At 36.5% G+C, this 18,173-nt stretch overlaps 1 protein-coding gene across 4 annotated transcripts in view; it reads left to right on the top strand.

The window, feature by feature from the left end:
- The window catches only part of KLHL5 (kelch like family member 5), a 57,407-nt gene that overhangs the window by 9,688 nt on the left and 29,546 nt on the right, over positions 1-18,173 (top strand). Inside the window, exons 1-2 of one of the 4 annotated variants that reach the window (XM_014957804.1) lie at positions 6,224-6,940; positions 17,667-17,849. In XM_014957804.1, the coding sequence (XP_014813290.1) occupies positions 6,414-6,940; positions 17,667-17,849 (710 nt within the window). In that variant the 5' untranslated portion in view covers positions 6,224-6,413. Of the gene's footprint in view, positions 1-6,223; positions 6,941-17,663; positions 17,850-18,173 lie in introns of those variants that run through there. The other 3 variants (XM_014957803.1, XM_014957807.1, XM_014957805.1) reach the window with 3 other exon arrangements.

The raw sequence follows: 18,173 nt of genomic DNA, 5'->3' as shown, positions 1-18,173 counted from the left end.
ATTCTTAAAACTAAATAAAAGTTCAGGCTTTCATATTAATGAGACATTTATATGTTTCTCATAAACATTAATTTGTTACTTGTAAACATTGATACGATTCTTACAAGCATTCTGCCTTTTAGTGTGATGATTGTTGGTTTTATACGTCGATCATTTGTGTTGCCTTTTTGTGGGGCCTGTGTTCTGCAATGCTATTTTTGAGTTGCAATGGTCAATTGCACACAAGGAATTCCAGATGAGATTGCACCATTTGTTTTATAAATATGTAATAAAATATGATACCTTCATATATTATCCCTTATGCAGCTGGAAGTCTCAATTGAGGGGCAAGGGGGTGTTTACTGAAGCTGCTAATTAAGGAGAGGTCCTCATTGAGATAGAAATAATGAGTCTCTTGAGGTGTCTTTTGGTGTTAAATCATTCATTTAGAGAGCTTGCATCTCTGTCTTGAAATAACTTTTGTGCCAGTAGCTGTGGCATTGCATAGCTTGACATTTTAATGCAGTGTAAACTTTTTGCCTGCAGACTTGCGTGTATTTCTCTTAGCAGTGTGTGTAGCCTGGCACGGAGCACTGTCTTGTGTTACCTAATCACTTGCAAATCCTCTTTTTCACTGTTCTTTTACTGTGTGGTAATCTGGTAGTTTTATATATGAGGCCTAATGGAGAACTGTGAGTACCTGTAATTTTTTACCAAACAAGCATCCACTCTTCTGTTGACAATGTTGGTATTGTTGGCTTTTTTTACTCATTTTTCTGTGGGGTTTTGAGGAGAACTGAATGCCTTATGGTGAAACACAGTTGCTACTGAATGGAAAAATGTAAAAATATCTTCTTCAGTTTGCAAATCTGCCTACAAAGGTGACCTTGCCTATATTGCTTACATTATCTTCATAAAATGAAACTATCTCTTTGTTGTTTTGTTTGGATTTGCTGCAATCCGTCAATCGATGGCGTATGGCCTTTTGTAGCTTTATTAGGCAACACCTTCCTAAATGGGTTCTAAAGAATGACTTTATTTTCAGCAAGACTTCTTTAAGTATCTTCAGAACAGTGTTTTTGTTACCGCTCTTCCTTAACAGTGACATTTCTAGAGGAGGTGATTTGTGTTGGAGCATTACTGTCTCCAGATGGATGACTGCACCTTGTTTTCATTAGAACTGGCGGTACCAATATTCTTGGAGTGTGTGAACTGGGAACCTTTTGCTTGTCTTAATCTTTGTGTGTCTGCTCGAGCCTTTTGGTACAGAAAACTGGTTTTGTGATTTGGGAGATTGGCCTTTCACAGTGTTGTCCATTTTGTATTATAAATGAGTTTTTACTGAAAAACCACAGCTGACCTGATGGGCTCGGAGTGCAAACTTTTTGAGGGTGAATAAGCTTCAGGGAACCTGCCGTGCTGTTTACTCTGGAATAGCTCTGCATGGCAGTTTTACTTGTAGATGGTGCAGTTCCCAGTAATGCTTGGGTATTTCTTGGATAGACAGAAATCTATGTTAGTGTTTCGATGTTAAAGAAATGTAAATGTCTTGGATCACAACTGTTGTTCTGTGTGAGCCAGTATGATGCTTGAGCTAAAAAATCTAGGATCCGACAATGTAGTCTTCTATTACGTATGGAAATCTTTCCCCTTCCCCCATTCACTCCTTATCTGAATAAAGTAAACAGTGAACCAGGCTGTTGCTCTGTACAGGTCTTTTCATGCTACTTGTTAAGCTGAGTGCTCTAAAGTCAGTGTTTCTAAACATATGGCTTGCAGCTCTCAAGGGAAATGTGCAATGCAAAGTGTCAGAAAGTTGCGATGTGGTGCCAGTAATCTGGTTGCAGCTCATTTCTGCCAGTCAGAACAATGAATTTAAGTACATACAGTCAGTAACTGCAGGGTGTTTTCTTCTTTTTCTCTTGGATGAACTTTGCAGTTGCTGCTGTTAAGGGACTTTTCACATAACCGTGAACCAGAAGTGTTTCCACATATAAAAAACTTTGGGATAGGATGTGATTGTTGTGTCATAGAATCACAGAGCATGAACACAGCTATCTTCCTGAAGTTTTTGTTGAGCTATTTCTGTATTTTTGGGGCTGGAATACAAGAATAGGGAGGAAAAAAGACAGTAAACATTTAACATATCTTTTAACGTAAGCATAGTTATAAGCAGAATTGTAGTTTGGGGTTTGTCTATAGCAGTTTTACTTGAACAATTATTTTAAAGCCCCAAATTAATATTTTAAAGTTTAAAAATCCCTTTTTTAAAGAAGTGCTAAATTTTGTATACATTTAATTGATGAACATCTTATGGTCAGTGAACCTTATGCTTTAGAATATGTATCTAGGACCTCTAACCATTGGCAATAGTGTGTTACTTCATCACATCTTCAATCACATCACGTCTAGTTATGTCTAAAATAGATCTTTTTGTATTTAATGCTTTTGTTAAGCAATGAGGTATTTTTGAGGAGAAAAACAACTCTTGCAGTCAAAACAAAGACTTTAGTTATTTTGACACTTCTCATTCTTAATTTGCACTTAAAGGGATCATTAGTATCTTCTAAGAACTAGCTGAGCCTTTATGCCCCTAGACGTTAAAATTTAAAATGGCTAAGTTTGAATCCATTTGACAAAGTAAATACCTTGAAAATATTATATCTGAGTTGCCCTGAAGTTGGGTGGTGATAGGTTGTTTTTTTTTCTTTAAGCCAAAACAAAACAGTGACAGGCAAAATGTTACTATGAGAAGTGGTGTTGAGATTCAAATCTTGAAAGTGCCTCAAAAAAGTATTCCACAAATATATTTGTTTAGTTGAAAATGTAACTAACTTCCTAGTGAAAAAGGAAAAGACATAATGAATAAAAGTGTTTAGATGTGATTATTTAAATAATAATACTTGTTCCATATTTCCCAGTGTTGTATTTAATAATATTTAGAATGTATCTGCCCTCAAAATACACAAAGTATCTTAGGAGTAAAAATGTTGTCAAAATTTAAACTAGTTATGCTGTTCTGCAATCTTCCTTTAACACTTGTATAAATAAACATACTGTATGTAAAATCAAAGAATGCCAGTGTAGTAAAGTTTTTGGCTAGTAAAAAGACTTTTATGTATCTGTGGATATAAACTGTTCTGAAGATATTGAAAAGAGCAATTTATAAAGCTGTCATGCTATCTTCTTGGTGTTACCTATTTGCTCAATTGCAGATATAACATACAGTATGTATTTAAATGTTTTCTTTTTGCTCACAAGGCAGAATCTGGGAAAGCGTCCCCCACTGCTAACTGCAGGAATTTATTACTTTGTAGTGCTGCTCATATGAGAGAAGTTATGCACTTAAATGCTGAGGTGCTCCACTCTTATGAATGTCGATCTGATCAGTCAAAACTGGAGTTCTCAAAGTTGTCTTCACACAACCTTGTTAATGTGAACAGACTTGTGTTCCCAAAGAGGACAGCCTACCTATATTTAAAATGTTGATTCACCACAAAATAGAAAATGGTTATTCAGCTGCAACAATGACAAAGGTCAGAAAAAAGCAGTCTTGCTTTTTCATTAAATGAAAACTTTTGCCTTAATAAATGAAAAAAATATTTCAGAATCCTTGCAAAGGATTGCCTTGTTTTACTAAGATGGTACCTTTCAGCTTACCCTTTTAGCAGGTTTCTCAGGAATGTGTTGGTGCATTAGAAAGACATGTGATGGGAGGCCATAGACTAGGGTTGGGCATTTGGGTTTGTGGGTACCAATCACCAGATGAGATGTCAAAGGTGAGGTTTTGGGTGGTCACAGTAAGTGGAAGCTGTAACAGTTCATCATTTGAGATCTCAGAAGTCTGTTAACTCCCAGCAGGAGACCAGATAAAAGCTATCACATTATTCCTAGTAATAAAGATTGTCCAGAACAAGAAGAGGCCCTCTATTATTTCCAAGAAATGTTGTCAATTTAAACGGAAGAATTAAGTGGCACTTGTCTCATCTTGTCATTTGAAATACAAACTTGTATCTAATTTATATGAAACAGAAATATTTAGCTATTTATGCAGTCTGTCTTAGAACTGTAATTTGGGAGAGCATATAGAGGAGTGAGAGTTTCCATAATATAGAAAAATGAAAGGAAATAGGAAACAGTTGTGTATTTTGGTGTCTTAAAACTACAGCACATTTGGTTTTCTAATCTCCGTAAGCCCATAGCTTCACAGTCTAAGAAAAGCAGTAATTAGGCTGCATTTCCCAGTAAGTCGTGAGAAAGTGCTGAAAAAGCACTAGAATCGGCAAATCTGCCATTGTCTTAGTAGACTTGTACTGGGACAGTCTGAATTTTAAATGAGTCTGTTATACAAGAAAGAGAATCCAGGTCAGGCCTTATGTATAATGGATTTACCGTACCAGCAGAAATAAAGGTATTTAAAGCTTACTTTTTATAGTTAAATGGGTAACTAAAATGCTATTTTCTGTGATGAATGTTAACAAATACACCAATTGCTTGTCCTGCTTCTCCACCCTTGATGAACACCTGACACCAACACAAAATGTAAGGAGAGGATAAATAAAAAGATTCTGTTTTGTTATTACTTCTTAAGCTGTTTTGTAGTCACCCAACTAGCAGTGACACAAATGATGACAGTGTGTGAACGCTGCAGTTAAGCTTTTAACAATTAGCTGTAACTGTGCAATTTTTATGCTGACATATTAAATCATTGTCTTATATATTTCCCCATTTGTTTAAATAAAATCCCCGGCAAAGATGCTAATGAGTTTGTATATTTGCTTATTTAATCATCTCACCTTCCAAGTATCTTCAGCTGTTTTCTGGACATGCTGCAAAGGCCTTGGTAAATAGCTTCTGGTAGGGCAGGATGCTGGCAAGGTACACCTGCTGAAATGCAGCATCTCATAGAGAACAGCTGGAATGCTGTTTCTATAGAAATGAGCTTTGCTAGCATTTGTGAGAAGTACTTTCATAAATAACTATGTTCTGAGCAATGACAGGTGAGCTTTCCAGGTTAAAGCCAGCCCTTTCAGCGCTGTGGTTCCCCAGAAAATAGCATGATTTACTCCTGGCATTAAGTGTGAAACGGAGCATTTGGTTTTTGTGTTGCAAAACTGGGCACTGTTTAAGTTTTCATATGGACTCTGCATGTAAGTTGTTTTAAAAGACACTGCAGGTACCCTAGTTACAAGATCACACATTTTGTAGCTCGTAATGTTAATTTGAGAGATAGTGACTTCCATTTTTAATGAAAACTGTAGGTAGAAAAGGAACACTTCTTACAGATTTGTTGCATATGTATCCTGGAAGTTGAACAGACTCACTGAACTGTGAAGATTGAAAAAGTACATCTGTTTATCAAGGACTGATAAAATCCAGTGTCTCTTTATTATTCTGAAATTGTTATTACTATTTGCGTGTGATGGGAATGAGTCTCAGCATTTTATGCCTAACTAGCTCCATATGTCATAGGGGAAATAGGCTGTTTTTCATAGGAAATATAAACTGGTCATTGTCTATTTTGTCCTTTTGGCTTTCTCTTCCTCATTCAAGTAAAAACTTTTGTTGGATATTTTAATACCTTACCTATCTAGAGGGAATTCTGTCTCAAAGGTACGCATTTCTCTCTCTCACTGTTCCGTCACAGTACTTCTAACCCCATCTGGAAGAGCTGATGGTGTATGATTAGAAAGAAGCTTTTTGAGAAGTTGTCTGTTTTATTTTGCAGGGGGTGTTTCTGGTGCCTTGGATAGTGACCAGTTAGCTTTTTCTTGCTTTCACTTTTAGTGATGTGTAAGTGAACAGAAACCATTAGCTGATTTCAGATAGAAATTTTCAGTTACTGCAGACCTAGATTTGAATCAAAGCACATAAAGATGAAAGGCTTTATAACCCAGTACTAGTCCCTTGAGCCTTCCAGGCTGTTCTTGTCCTTTTTAAGTTAGTGCATGTCTTGTAATGGGAAAAAGAATTATTTACAGTTCAGTTTCTCCCCAGCATAATCAGTTATCTTTGGATTGGCTTTAAATCTTCCCTGTAAATTTATTCTTTACCAGTGCAGGAATAATTTTAATTTGCTTTTTGCGAGTTTTTTCCCCTCTGTAGTAGCAAGAGTTAACAGAATAAGAAGCATAGATTCGAAGATGCAGTACAGGAATTACGTTCTCTGTCATTTGTGGTTTAAGAAAAGGGGGTGGTATTCAGCTCTTGAAAGGGCTTTAATGAATACTGTTTGGTGTTTTTTGAAAGCTAATGGTCGGAGGGAAGCAACAGAAACAGCCTTGGAGCTTTTAGGGTAAACTGATTAGCATTTTTCCTGATTGAGGTGATTGTTTCACCTCCTCTTTTTATCTCGGGATTTTTCACCGTCTATTTCCTTTGTTTATATTCAAATGACATACCGTTAAAGAAGCCTTTTTTTTTTTTTAATGTGAATGCAATGCTTCCTCCCCTCCTGTAGAAAATCTGCTTGCCACAGACAGGCAGAGCATGTGTTTCTCTTGTCTTGGTTGGGTGCACAAATCTTCTTTTATGTGTGCTGCTTCTTACCCTGTTGCCTAGACGATCACTGGCTTTCACTAAGGATGTCTGGTTCTCGTAAAGAGTTTGACGTGAAGCAGATTTTAAAAATCAGATGGAGGTGGTTTGGTCATCAGCCGTCAGCCCCTAATTCTGCAATTGAAAACCAACAGGGAGACTTCTGGAATAGAGGACAAAATGTAACAACTGCTGGCACAAAGTTTTTAGATTCAGGTAACCTACCTTTAACATCAGTTGGTTACAGAAGGTCCAGCCAACAGGATTTCCAGAATTCACCTCTTTGGCCAATGGCATCCACCTCAGAAATCCCTACATTTGAATTCTCAGCGGAAGATTGTGGAGGTGCACGTTGGCTTGACAGACAAGAAACAGATGATAGAGCAAGTGAAGAAGAAAATGAATCGGACAGCAGTTCATGCAGGTTAATTATTACTTTCCTATCACAAGCAATGTGTTTTCATTTCACGTTTACAGATAGTATGCGTATATAGCCTATATGCTTCAGAAATGTTGCAGCTGCTGTGCATCAGAAACAGAAAATGATTTATAATCTGGGGTTTGTGTGTATACTAGGACCTTTTTAAAAGGCAACTTTAGTCAATGTGAATAAATACAGCACAACTGTGGATGCACTCAGCTGTGTTTTAAATAATATATCAAGTACATGCTCCTATGAACAAGGTAATGCCGGTTACATGGTAATTTACAGGATGCTTTCTATATTATTTTGAAGTGGCGCTGATTGTTTAGTTATGCTGAATTAGTCCCATGCCAGTTAAGAGAAAACTATGAAAATGTAAGCTGCTTGTGACTCTTATCTGTTGTTTCCATATGTTGCTGAAGATGAGGGAGATGAAACTGTAAAAAACACTTAGACTATAAAACAAAGGTGTTTTTTTTTTTCTCTTATGCATATGCGACTTGAAAGAAAAAAGCCATTTCATCTACTGAAAGCCAACCAGTTTGTGCTTTGAAGTGGTTGCAGTTGTCTGTCCAGGTGTCTTAAACTGTACCTAGCTTAAAAGGAAAAAATGGTTTTATTGTGTCTGTAAAGATGTGTTGGTGTTCTTCTTCTCTTACATATCAGTACTAAAGATGAAACTGTAAGTTTTTCTTAAATGAAAGGTGTTTACCAGTTTGTTTAAATTAGACAAGTTAATAATCTTACTAAGTTGCAGTATAATTCTTTTATTTCCTTTCACTGCATAAGTCAGCCATTCTTCACTAAAAGTATTTTTCCTGTTTTATAGTGCACGTAGTACATAATAGTTAGCTTACCATTTCAAGTAAATTTTATGATGTTTGCTTTCTCGCTTTTAAGGTAACTTTATGATGATACGGCATTTTAGAAAGTATGACTATTTAAAAGGGTACGCTGTTTAATGAAGCCTATTAATGACAGATCAATCTAGTCAAAGCAGCTTTAGTGTTTTGCATTCCCTAGGAGAAGAATTCATTTAGTGCAAGGATAAAGTAGTCCATAATATAAACACTAACTGTTTATGGTTTATATAACCTTTAAAGGTTAAAGGAAAAAGGAGGGAGGGTAAAAATGCTCAGGAGTCAACACAGTGTATTTGCTTTTATCACTGAATGGCAAAAGTACTAGAATTACAGGGAAAGGAAATCCTGCATACTGATGCTTCATAACAGCAGTCTTACTGTGCTGCAACAACTATATAGCTATAAATAACATATCTCTGAAGAGGTCCTTTTTTAAGTGATATTCAGGTATGAATTTTTAAATAGCTGTATCACGGGGTAATATACATGATATAGGTGTAACATCACCTTCCCTTTCAGCAACATCTACTTGTGATGTGAAATTTTTATGTACAGCATTACCCTAAATAGGATGTTCTCACCATAGCAAGGCAGTCAGCATAGAAAAAACATGTAATTTTGAGATAAATGTATAGATTGAAATTACTACAATTTTGTTCTTAATTCTAGGAGAAGAATTTACATACAAAAGAACTAATTTGTAACTTTATAGAATTGTAGAATTGCAGATACTTATTTAGGAGAGGTGAGAAATCTATATAGCACTAGGGGTTTTCTGGTGGTTTGTTTTTTTTTCCGGCGGAGTTGTATGCTGCAGGAAATGCATATAAGATTTGAACTGAGTAAATTTGAAGTATCTTTTTAATTACATGGTTACTCATCTATAGAATCTAGAGTCACTTGTGTGTCCTTTATTGTCTTGTAATTCTTGATAGTGGTTTACTTTCATGGTTTAAAATAAATTTTTTAGATAAATTCTGAGTTCAGGGTTGGTACAATTTAATATGTAACAAATGGTAATGTAAGAACTTGCTTCGTATTGTTATCTGTATCTCTGTTCTCATGGGGAGACTGTACTTAAACCATGTTTTGTTCACTCCCTTTCTTAAGAGTGGATAAGCTGTTGATCAGACTACGTAAGTCTGCCGAACAGCTGGAATTTTTCTAATGTTAAGAACTGTATTAAATGATCTTTTTTTATTAGTCCAAAATACATCTTCTCTATTGACTTGAGGAAAAGATACCCCAAAGCACCACCTTCATCTATGTAGTTTTCAAAGGTCTTTATTCCCGTATGAAAACTATTTTACCTCTATTAGAAACAAATCGTGTATATGAAAAGATACCCTTTTTCAGAACTTTTTGTAGAAGCTATGGAGTTACTTCTTTGCTCTTCAGTAATTTACTGCCCAGTTACAAGACCTAAAAGCATGAAGTGACAGAAGCAGCGTTACTGCTTTATGTATTTCAACCATCCTTCCTCTTTGCCATGTTATATAGCACAGGGTTGAAAAGCATTTAGATCAGGTCTTTGTAATTATGAAAGCTTTAGATCATTGCCTGATTCATTCAGAGAAGAGCTGTTGTTGAATTCATTTGTTATTAGAAAGAGCTTGGTGGCATAAGGGGTAAGCAAATTCCAAGTTTAGTACCAGATCTTTGACAAAGGCTGTGTCTGAGATGCAAACATATCATTTGGATGCAGGTATCAGAGCTGGTCAGCTGTAACACTGTTCAGTTCATACTCAGATGTGTTTACTGAGCCAGTGAGGTTTAAATTCTTTTGCTGTTTTTTGTCTCCTTTATTTCCTCTATTGCTGCTGTTTATTAACTCTCCTACATTCCTGAGGTGACAGTCATCATTTTGTATGTGTACACTTAAAATTTTCCAACAGCTGTGCAGATTCTTGTATAGCAAATTTAAGCCTGTTAGTGATAGATTTGTTTTTCTGAACTTTTTGTGGGTGCCTTTAGCAGCGGTTGACAGAGCTTGAAGATGCGGTGGGTGTCAAACTAAAAAGACGTAGAGCATACCTAGTATGCAGAGTATTGTATCTGGTTCATTTCACCCAGGCATGCATTAAAATATTGGAATTACTTTACTGTAGATTTAAATATGGTAATGTATTCTAATATAATATAAAATTTATATTTATATTTGAACATGAAATGCAAGCAGTATTTCAGAATTCATCGTTTGTGTCCTAACCTTAAACAGTTTAGTAAAATGTTTGTGACTGATTTTAATACGAGGTCTGAATGTATCGGATGGCAGCTGCTCTGCAGTGTTGCTCTGTGTGAGCAGTCTTGGAGTTAGTACCTTGTAACTTCCAGCCCAAGTCTGCCCCCCTCAACAGTTTTCAGTCTACAGAAACCATTGATACGTCTTTTCTCTTGCCTCGGTCTTACTCATCTTTTAGGCTCTAAGTTCTTTAGGACCCCCCAATTGTGCTGTGTATTTCTGTATGTCTCCTATAACAAAATAATGCAAACTGTCAAATAAGGACAGTTGATAGATTCCCTAATTATGGCATGGTAGTATAATACGGTACTTGAAATTAACTGAAAATCTATTAAAAAAGCATTTTTTTTTTTTGCTAGATATATGGATGAATTAGACAAAAGTAAGAAACTCTGTTGAAAGACAAGTTGTTTTACAGGGGAAGATCTCTGCCCTTCTCGTTTCTTTTTTTCCATGCTACTGCTAAAATTCTTTTATTTTCCTCTGTGCCTGTTACATCTTCACTTGCATTATGTCTATGCACATTTGAAAAGGGCTAGTGCAGCAAAATTATTTAGCATATATGAGGCAGACTTAATCTATTAATCGTGAACAGTAGATGTTGTAATGAAGGTGACAAGGGGCGTCAGCATGGACTTCACAAAGCCACAGGGGATTCCAGCTATTTATTTGGATGGAATGAGTTTGCATGTAAGTTGATCATATTTTTGCGGTGATTGTCACATGCTTTAACTGTGTTAAGACTCAGGTATGTTTTTGTAACACTGCACTTCTTGATCACACTGTGATATAGATGTATCATGAGGCAGTCTAAGTAGTTACATTTTCCAGACAGAACGCGTGTTACTGGCGACATTTGTGTGGGTATAGGAATCCACTGCACAAAATCTAAGACTTCTATTGAGGAATAAGATGGGGAAGGATCAGTGCTATAATAAAAGATCTAGCTGCAATGAAACATGTCTTTGTTATTTCTTTTCAAAATGAGAAACAAATAAAGATGCAGTAGTACTGGGTTAGCAGGCTGTGTGTACATGTCTTCGTTGTGTGAGCGTAGGTAGCACTGGAGTCTGTGCTCCAGCTTCTCGTGTCTGTTGTTACTCATGCAGGTTAGATTAAGGTTAATGCAGATATATTTGCGTTTGCTTGAACCTGTGTCTTTAGATTGCAGGGTTATACTTCTGGCTTATGTTATAATTCTTTTCGCTCACAAAGAGTAAATCACTAGTCCTCAAGTTCACATGCATGTATAGCCTTATGTGCTCTTTAGTTTCTCCAGAGCCACTTTTGTCTTCTTTTTATTGTCTTTTCTTATCTTAAATTATGATACACCATGAATTTTTAGCAGTCTTTGTTATCATCGATGGCTTCCTCCTTTTATTTATGCTCTTGCCAGCCTTTGGAAGAGTGTCCTGATTTTTACCACTGCTTGCTTTTTCCAAGAATACCTTCAGCATCCTTCTTTTCAATGAATTCTGTTCTCTACAGCATCTCTTACTAATTTTGAAGAAAGAAATACTTGACTCCTTACAAAGTATAATATAAAACCATGGAAGCTGGTGTAAAAGCCAGCATATTATTATTTTAGTAAATTGTGTTCTGGCCTGAGTATACTGTAGAATGTCAGCCAGCTTGGAGATTGCAGTGTAAACAACCAAATTGTTGAAAAAATATTTTTAGAACTACTTTGAAACATTGTATGTAAACACTGCAATACAGGAAGCCATCTTAATGCAGCAAGGAAGTTGCAAAATTGAGATTTGTTTAAAAATGCAAACTATGTGTCCTAATTTGTCCAAGGGAAGACACACACTGTCTTTCCTAATGTGTATGACCTAAGCAATTGATTGCCTTAACCTAAAGATGACTTGAATTGCAACTGAGCTTCTAATTACATTATTACCAAAAAAATACCTTGAGATGGTGGGTTTGTTGTGCAGTATAGCAAATCCTCAATCCTGTCGCAAAGTAGACAATTAGCTTACCATTTGGCTGCATTTTACTTTTTTTTTTTTTTTTTAAGTTAGAAAGTCTGGCTACTGGAGATTCTTCTGTTCCAGTAACAGAATAAATGCCTTCACTGGTTTTGAACAGTAGTGAAACTTATTGGTGATTTGCTAGAGTAAATTCCATATGTTTCATTTATAATTGCAGAGTTCTGCTTTGATCAGTCAAACATCGGCTTTTTATTTCCTTGACATTATTCTTGGGTTAATGTATTTTATAGTCATTGATAGTCGGACATATTATGCATTTTTTTTCTTCCTTTTACTGTCTTCTCTAAACACAAGGCAGTCCCACCCATTTTCCTGCACATACTTAATAATTTTCATGACTTATCTCTAAGTGTCTTTTGTTATTTTGAACCTTTCTGAGGTGTGAATAAAACTAATATTTGTACTATTTTTCTTCTTTGAAATGTCATCACACTTTTTAAATATCTGTATACGTTGACATGCCTATATTGTTTGTAGATTTTCTTCTTATTTACATGTCATTTATAAAGGTAGTATTGTTTCTGCATTAATTCAGATTCAAAATGTTGATGGCAGTGACTTCATTTTCTGAGGAACGAAGTGATGTTCACTGGAAACATAGTAGTGAGGAGAAAAATGTGTATTTTTTTTTCCCCATCTCTACGGTTTTGCCAGTGTTTATTTACTACTACTAATGCTTTCACCTACACCCAGTTTGTGTTAGAGAAACATATGTAACAGGTTATTCTTGCCCCAGTCCCATTTTGCACTGTTTCCAGGTTGGTGTTTGGTGCTGCCTGCAGATTTCAATAGCGTAGGTAGATCATTTGCTTTTAGTTTGGTTTCCCAAAGGCACCAAGCATAGGCAGTTGCGTTCTGCATCACCCCTACCATTTCCCTGGTAGCTTTAAAACCCATGAGCCCTTTTTCATCTTAATGCGGGGGGAGGCAGAAGTCTCAAAGATAATGTCACTCCTCGCAAATGGCAGTTAGTTAATGGAGAGGAACCCAGTTTATTGCCTGCGCTGAAAAAGGGCAGGATTCCTTCGCCGCAGAGCTGGCTGTGCAGTGCAGCTTCCCATCAGTCATATTATTTGCTGTCTCTTGTCTGGTCCCTGATGGAATTGAGGGGAAGGGAGAAGAGCTAGACTGGTGGTGGTGGACGGAGTGGGAAAAAGAGACAGAGCAGAGCAGAGCAATCTTTTGAAAAACAGACTTCATTTGTTGATTCTGTGAACCAGCCAGTAGCAGTATATTTGAGGTATTTTTTCCATCAAGACTTTCCAGAAAGAAATCCTGTTGTAATGCTGCCTGACTCCTTTGTCCAGTCAAGGCTCTATAACCAGCTGCACTTCAACATGTTGCTTCTGTCAAAAGAAAAGCAACTTTTTAATGCAAGGAAATAAGCTGTTACTTGCTGCAAAAACCTAGAAGAGGCAAGGTGGTACATATCTGTAAGGTCAGCATTTGCACTGCATACCCTTGATCTAACTGTGTCATTCTTATCTTGCAGTAAAACTACATTTTTTTGCAGATTTGTAGGGTTTGATATTATCTTGTGGAGAACTTGACCTTTTCTAGAAGTACAGATGAGGTTACAGCTAAACTAGGTGAACTGATCGTGACAATAGAACAGTTTTAAATACGAGTGAATTTATGCATAATTTTCAGATACAATTTTCCAGACAAAATTTTACATAGTTTTTCAGAAAATATATTTTAAAATTAATTTCACGTTTTGGATTTTATTCCTCTATCTCTGTTCCAAAATGAATACTTTGAAATGTGTATTTGATTTTTTCTTAGTCATAATGAAGTCTTTATTGCTTCATTTTTATTTCAAAGACAAATGTGGAGACATTTGCTATAACCAAGGTTAATATTTACTGGAATTCATAGGCTGCTAACTCATATGCGTGATTGTTGTAAAATAATCATTGTAACTCCTCCTCTAAAATTTCAAAGACAAATGTGGAATCATTTGTTATAACCAAGGTTAATATTTACTGGAATTCATAGGCTGCTAACTCATATGCGTGATTGTTGTAAAATAATCATTGTAACTCCTCCTTTAAAATTAATCCCAATGCTTTAAAATAATTAAAATAACAAATCCTGTTAATAGGAACAGATTGTACTTCTCCCCCATAAAGTTTGAAAAACACTGATGCCTCTCTTTTGAGAGAGAGTGAGTTTAGTGAAAGTGGGAGGAAAGGCGGTGTGTGTGTGCTATGGTTTGGTTTGTTTTTATATCGAAAGCTGTGCTGTGGCTTTGTTTAAGCTACAACAACGGAGCCTAAAACAACAGCAGAAGGAGAGGTGTGAATTCAGCTCTCCAGTCGTCATCATCATATCTGCTTTTACTTTTGAAACTCGTTTATCACCACTTTACTAGCCCCGTTAATTGCTTTGCAATGAGCTGTTGTATTGGGTAGAGCTCCTTATTCCAAACATCCTACTTCAAGAAAAAAAATCCTTTAAAAACAAATGGTTTTATAGCATGCCTTACACATAATTTTGATTTCAAAAGGCATGTTTTTATATAAATTCTTAATTAGATAAGTTGAAGAAAGCTGGCATCTTTAATATATGAATTTTTGTCCTCATGATGTAAAATGTGTAGCTATCATGGAAAGGACCTCATCTTTAGGATAATTTATTATCCTAAATTGTACCATACTTAATAAAAATTGGTCAGTGCTAGATCGGATCTATAGGCAAAGAAAAGAAAGACCAAGAAAAGTGTGATTGAAGTTTAAGAATACAAAAGGAAACCCTACCAACTAATGTTCTAAGATACTCATAATAATATTTTCACTTAATGTGTTAAAAATACTGTATTAAATCTTAATCTTAGAGGAATATGCAGAAAGGGTTCTTTGATAAACTTGTACTTTTAATAGTAGTATGTGTGAAGTGAGCAGAAGTACCAAAACCTCTGGCCTGTGGAAGGGAAATTCATAGTGCACTTAAAAATATATTTGAGTCAAGAGCCAATTCCAATAGGAAGTGGAGCCACCTCGATACTCGGAGCTGCAGGACCTCACGGCTGGGTGTTTGCTCTGAGCGTGGGATTCACCGGTTACATCCCGTTAGATACCCAGTCTCCTCTCTCTAGGTGGAAGGGATGTAGGCCAAGAATTTTGGAAGGCATTTCAGTACTGCTGCTGGGAGAGAGAAAAGCAGGTCCTTCCCTTCCTCTGTTCTTTCCTTGCTTGTGTATTCTCCCAGGCTGTCATGGCTGTGGCAAACTGAATTGGGAAACAGGTTCATAAAACACTTTGGGGAAGGGGGGAGATTTGAATTTTTCATAACCAATCATTGAGTAATAGGCATAAATAGCCCTTGAAGATATCTTTCCTGGTTTTTTGCAAGTACCTCAACTATTAGACCGTCTCTTTCATGTTCCCTTTATGGACCACTGAAGCTAAATCTTTCTTTCCTTCTCCTTTTCCTTCTTTATGGAAAATGGTTTCTAAGTTACGGGCTATAGGGCAGGTACAGGGTTGAGCTTCTTCATGTGAGGGGAAGAACTAAGCTTGGCTCTGTTGTGTCCTGAATAAGTGCTTTATTGTGGCTAGTGGAAAGCAGACACCACTGCAATTACTTTTCCTTATTGAACCAGAGCAGTGATGGCCACTGTGTTCTGTGCCGAGTGTACACGTGTGAGCTCTGGGGCTGGCAGTAGCTCTAGTGAGGCTGTGGTCCAGGAAAGTGCTGGCTTAGAAAGTTTTTCCTTTCTCCATCCCAGTTTGTTGCTGCCTCAGTTCTAGCTGCCCAGCTCTTTGTGACGTTGTCATAGAAATTGAATTCCTGATGTCATGTATATATTTTTTTTTTCATCATTATTAATGGTGTTTAAGGAATCTGGGTTAAAACATGATTCAACTGAAAAAACCCAACCTCTATCAATACAACTGAGGATGTGATAAATTGTGATAGGGAACACGGTCTTCCTAAGCATTTTCTTGTTGACCAGTACCCTCTCCTGTCCACTGCTGTTTCTTTTGCAGGGTTGCTGTTTTGAGTTGCTTTCCCTGAGTACTCCTTTCTCATTCCCTGTGAGAATGCCACCCAGTTTAGACAACATAATGTTTTTTTATGGTTACATGGTTACATTTTTCACATACATGAGTTCCTTGATTCAGTTTCCCACATGGCCACAAAGAATATTTGTTCCAGCTTGTCAGAGGGCCAGCGTTGGAGCAAAACAAGTGATTCACGGGGGGTTGAGAAGAAGCTGACACAGCTTAAATAAATGCCTAACCATCACTTCAGAGACCACATTTAAAATAAAGTCCTCCAAGGGAAGTAGGTATGCAGGTATCTCACTTCTGATCCATTACTAGATTTAAGCTTGAATTAAGTGCAAGTTTTTTGGCCATTTTAGCTATCTGGGCATATGCAAAAAACCCCAAAACAACAACAACAACAAAACATAGATATTGATATTTCTTCCAGGAGGAGAGAAGATCAGTCTTTAAGGCTCAATGCATAAGCTTATAGGTCTTAAACTGACCTGGATGTCATTTTTAAAAAAAAAAAAAAGAAAAAGAAAAAAAAAAAAAAAAAAAACCCCCCAAAAAAAAAAAAAAACAAACAAAAAACCCCAGAACAAACAAAACCCAAACACCCATACAGAACATTTCCTGCTGAAAATTTAGACTTTGATTTTGAGATGCTCTGTCTTGAAATAATACCCTAGGCTAAGGACTGAGCTAAGTCTCTTGGTGAATTTAGCCCTGAGCACACTGCCTGAGTTCATGATATCTTTGTGAAAGCAGGGCTCTGGGTGCAGATCTTGTGAATCCACATCCTTCCAAATGTTATGGTAGGTTCAGAGTATTTTACAAGTTGCCTGCATTGTGGCAAAGTAAGTAGCAGTCAGTTAAAGAACTGTGAGCAAGAAAAGGTGCTTCCCTCAGCGTACATAATTAGGATTCATCAACTTTTATGTCCTAGGCACATGCATTCCTTTTATGTTTTCTCTGTTTCTCTTTTCTCCCCAGCTGCTGTGTCTATGGAGAGGCAAAATTTTTCTCCCCATCCACCCTTGCTTTTCCCCTGTCTTGGCTTCTCCGGTGCTAGACCTTATTTCAGACGTACAAGGGTTTATACAGTAGGAATGATGGTGTATTGATGTGTTTCTTGATGGTTTGGTTGTTTTTTTTCCACTGCATGCCCACACTCTATTAGTAGCTTCTATATGCTGAGTTTTGTTCTAGCCACCCGAGTGTGAAGCAAGACTTTAACATACTTGTGAAGTAAGACTTTAACATACGTGGCAGGTAACGTATGTGACAGGGAGAGGTTTGATTCCTTAGAACATCCTTCCTTCCTTTTTCAGTTTGCAGGGGCCTGGTAGATACCTGTTCTTCCTTAGCCATCTGACAAGGCTATAGATACTATTGTTGGACTGATCTTTGTGTGTCTGTTGTGCAACATGAAATGATCATGCCTTCTTCACAAAGATTTATAGATTAGGTTTGGAGGAAGAGAGTATTAATGTGAAGAGAAATAAACATTAAAACAAATAATGCATTTCAATTTTAAAATCACATGTAATGTTTATTTTATCATCTGTAGATGAAATTGCTGCACCATAATATTGTGTGAACTAAGATTTCTGTTATTGTCTTCAGCAGAACCTCCAACAGCAGTCATACCTTATCATCTTGTCAAACTATGGAGCCCTGTACCTCAGATGAATTTTTTCAGGCTCTCAACCACGCTGAACAAACTTTTAAAAAGATGGAGAATTATCTCAGACACAAACAGCTATGTGACGTGGTGTTAGTTGCTGGTGATCGTAGAATTCCAGCTCACAGGTAAGTTTATAATAATTTGAAGTAACTTCATATTAGTTTACAAATGCACCTTCAAAGTGTATCCTGTGTTTTGCTTAAAAAAGGTCAGAACTTCCTAAACAATTTAGAATACTTCAGACATGCTTCTGCTTTTTAATGTTTATTTGGAAACTAAAAGTTAATTTCTGTCAGTTGTATGCAAAACAGCATCAAAAATAATTATGACATTTTCACATTCTACTTTTTGTCTTCAAGTGTGTAGTTGGATATTTGCATAAAAAAATAAACCCCCCAAAAGTCCCAAATTCAGCCACAGATTATTATTAGTAGTGATTTCTGTACCAT

This window comes from Calidris pugnax, unplaced genomic scaffold, assembly GCF_001431845.1.
Source record: "Calidris pugnax isolate Ruff unplaced genomic scaffold, ASM143184v1 scaffold349, whole genome shotgun sequence".
In the NCBI taxonomy this organism is placed as follows: domain Eukaryota; kingdom Metazoa; phylum Chordata; class Aves; order Charadriiformes; family Scolopacidae; genus Calidris; species Calidris pugnax.
The sequence above is the reverse complement of the archived record's forward strand: the minus strand, read 5'-3'. Positions and strand labels throughout refer to the sequence as shown.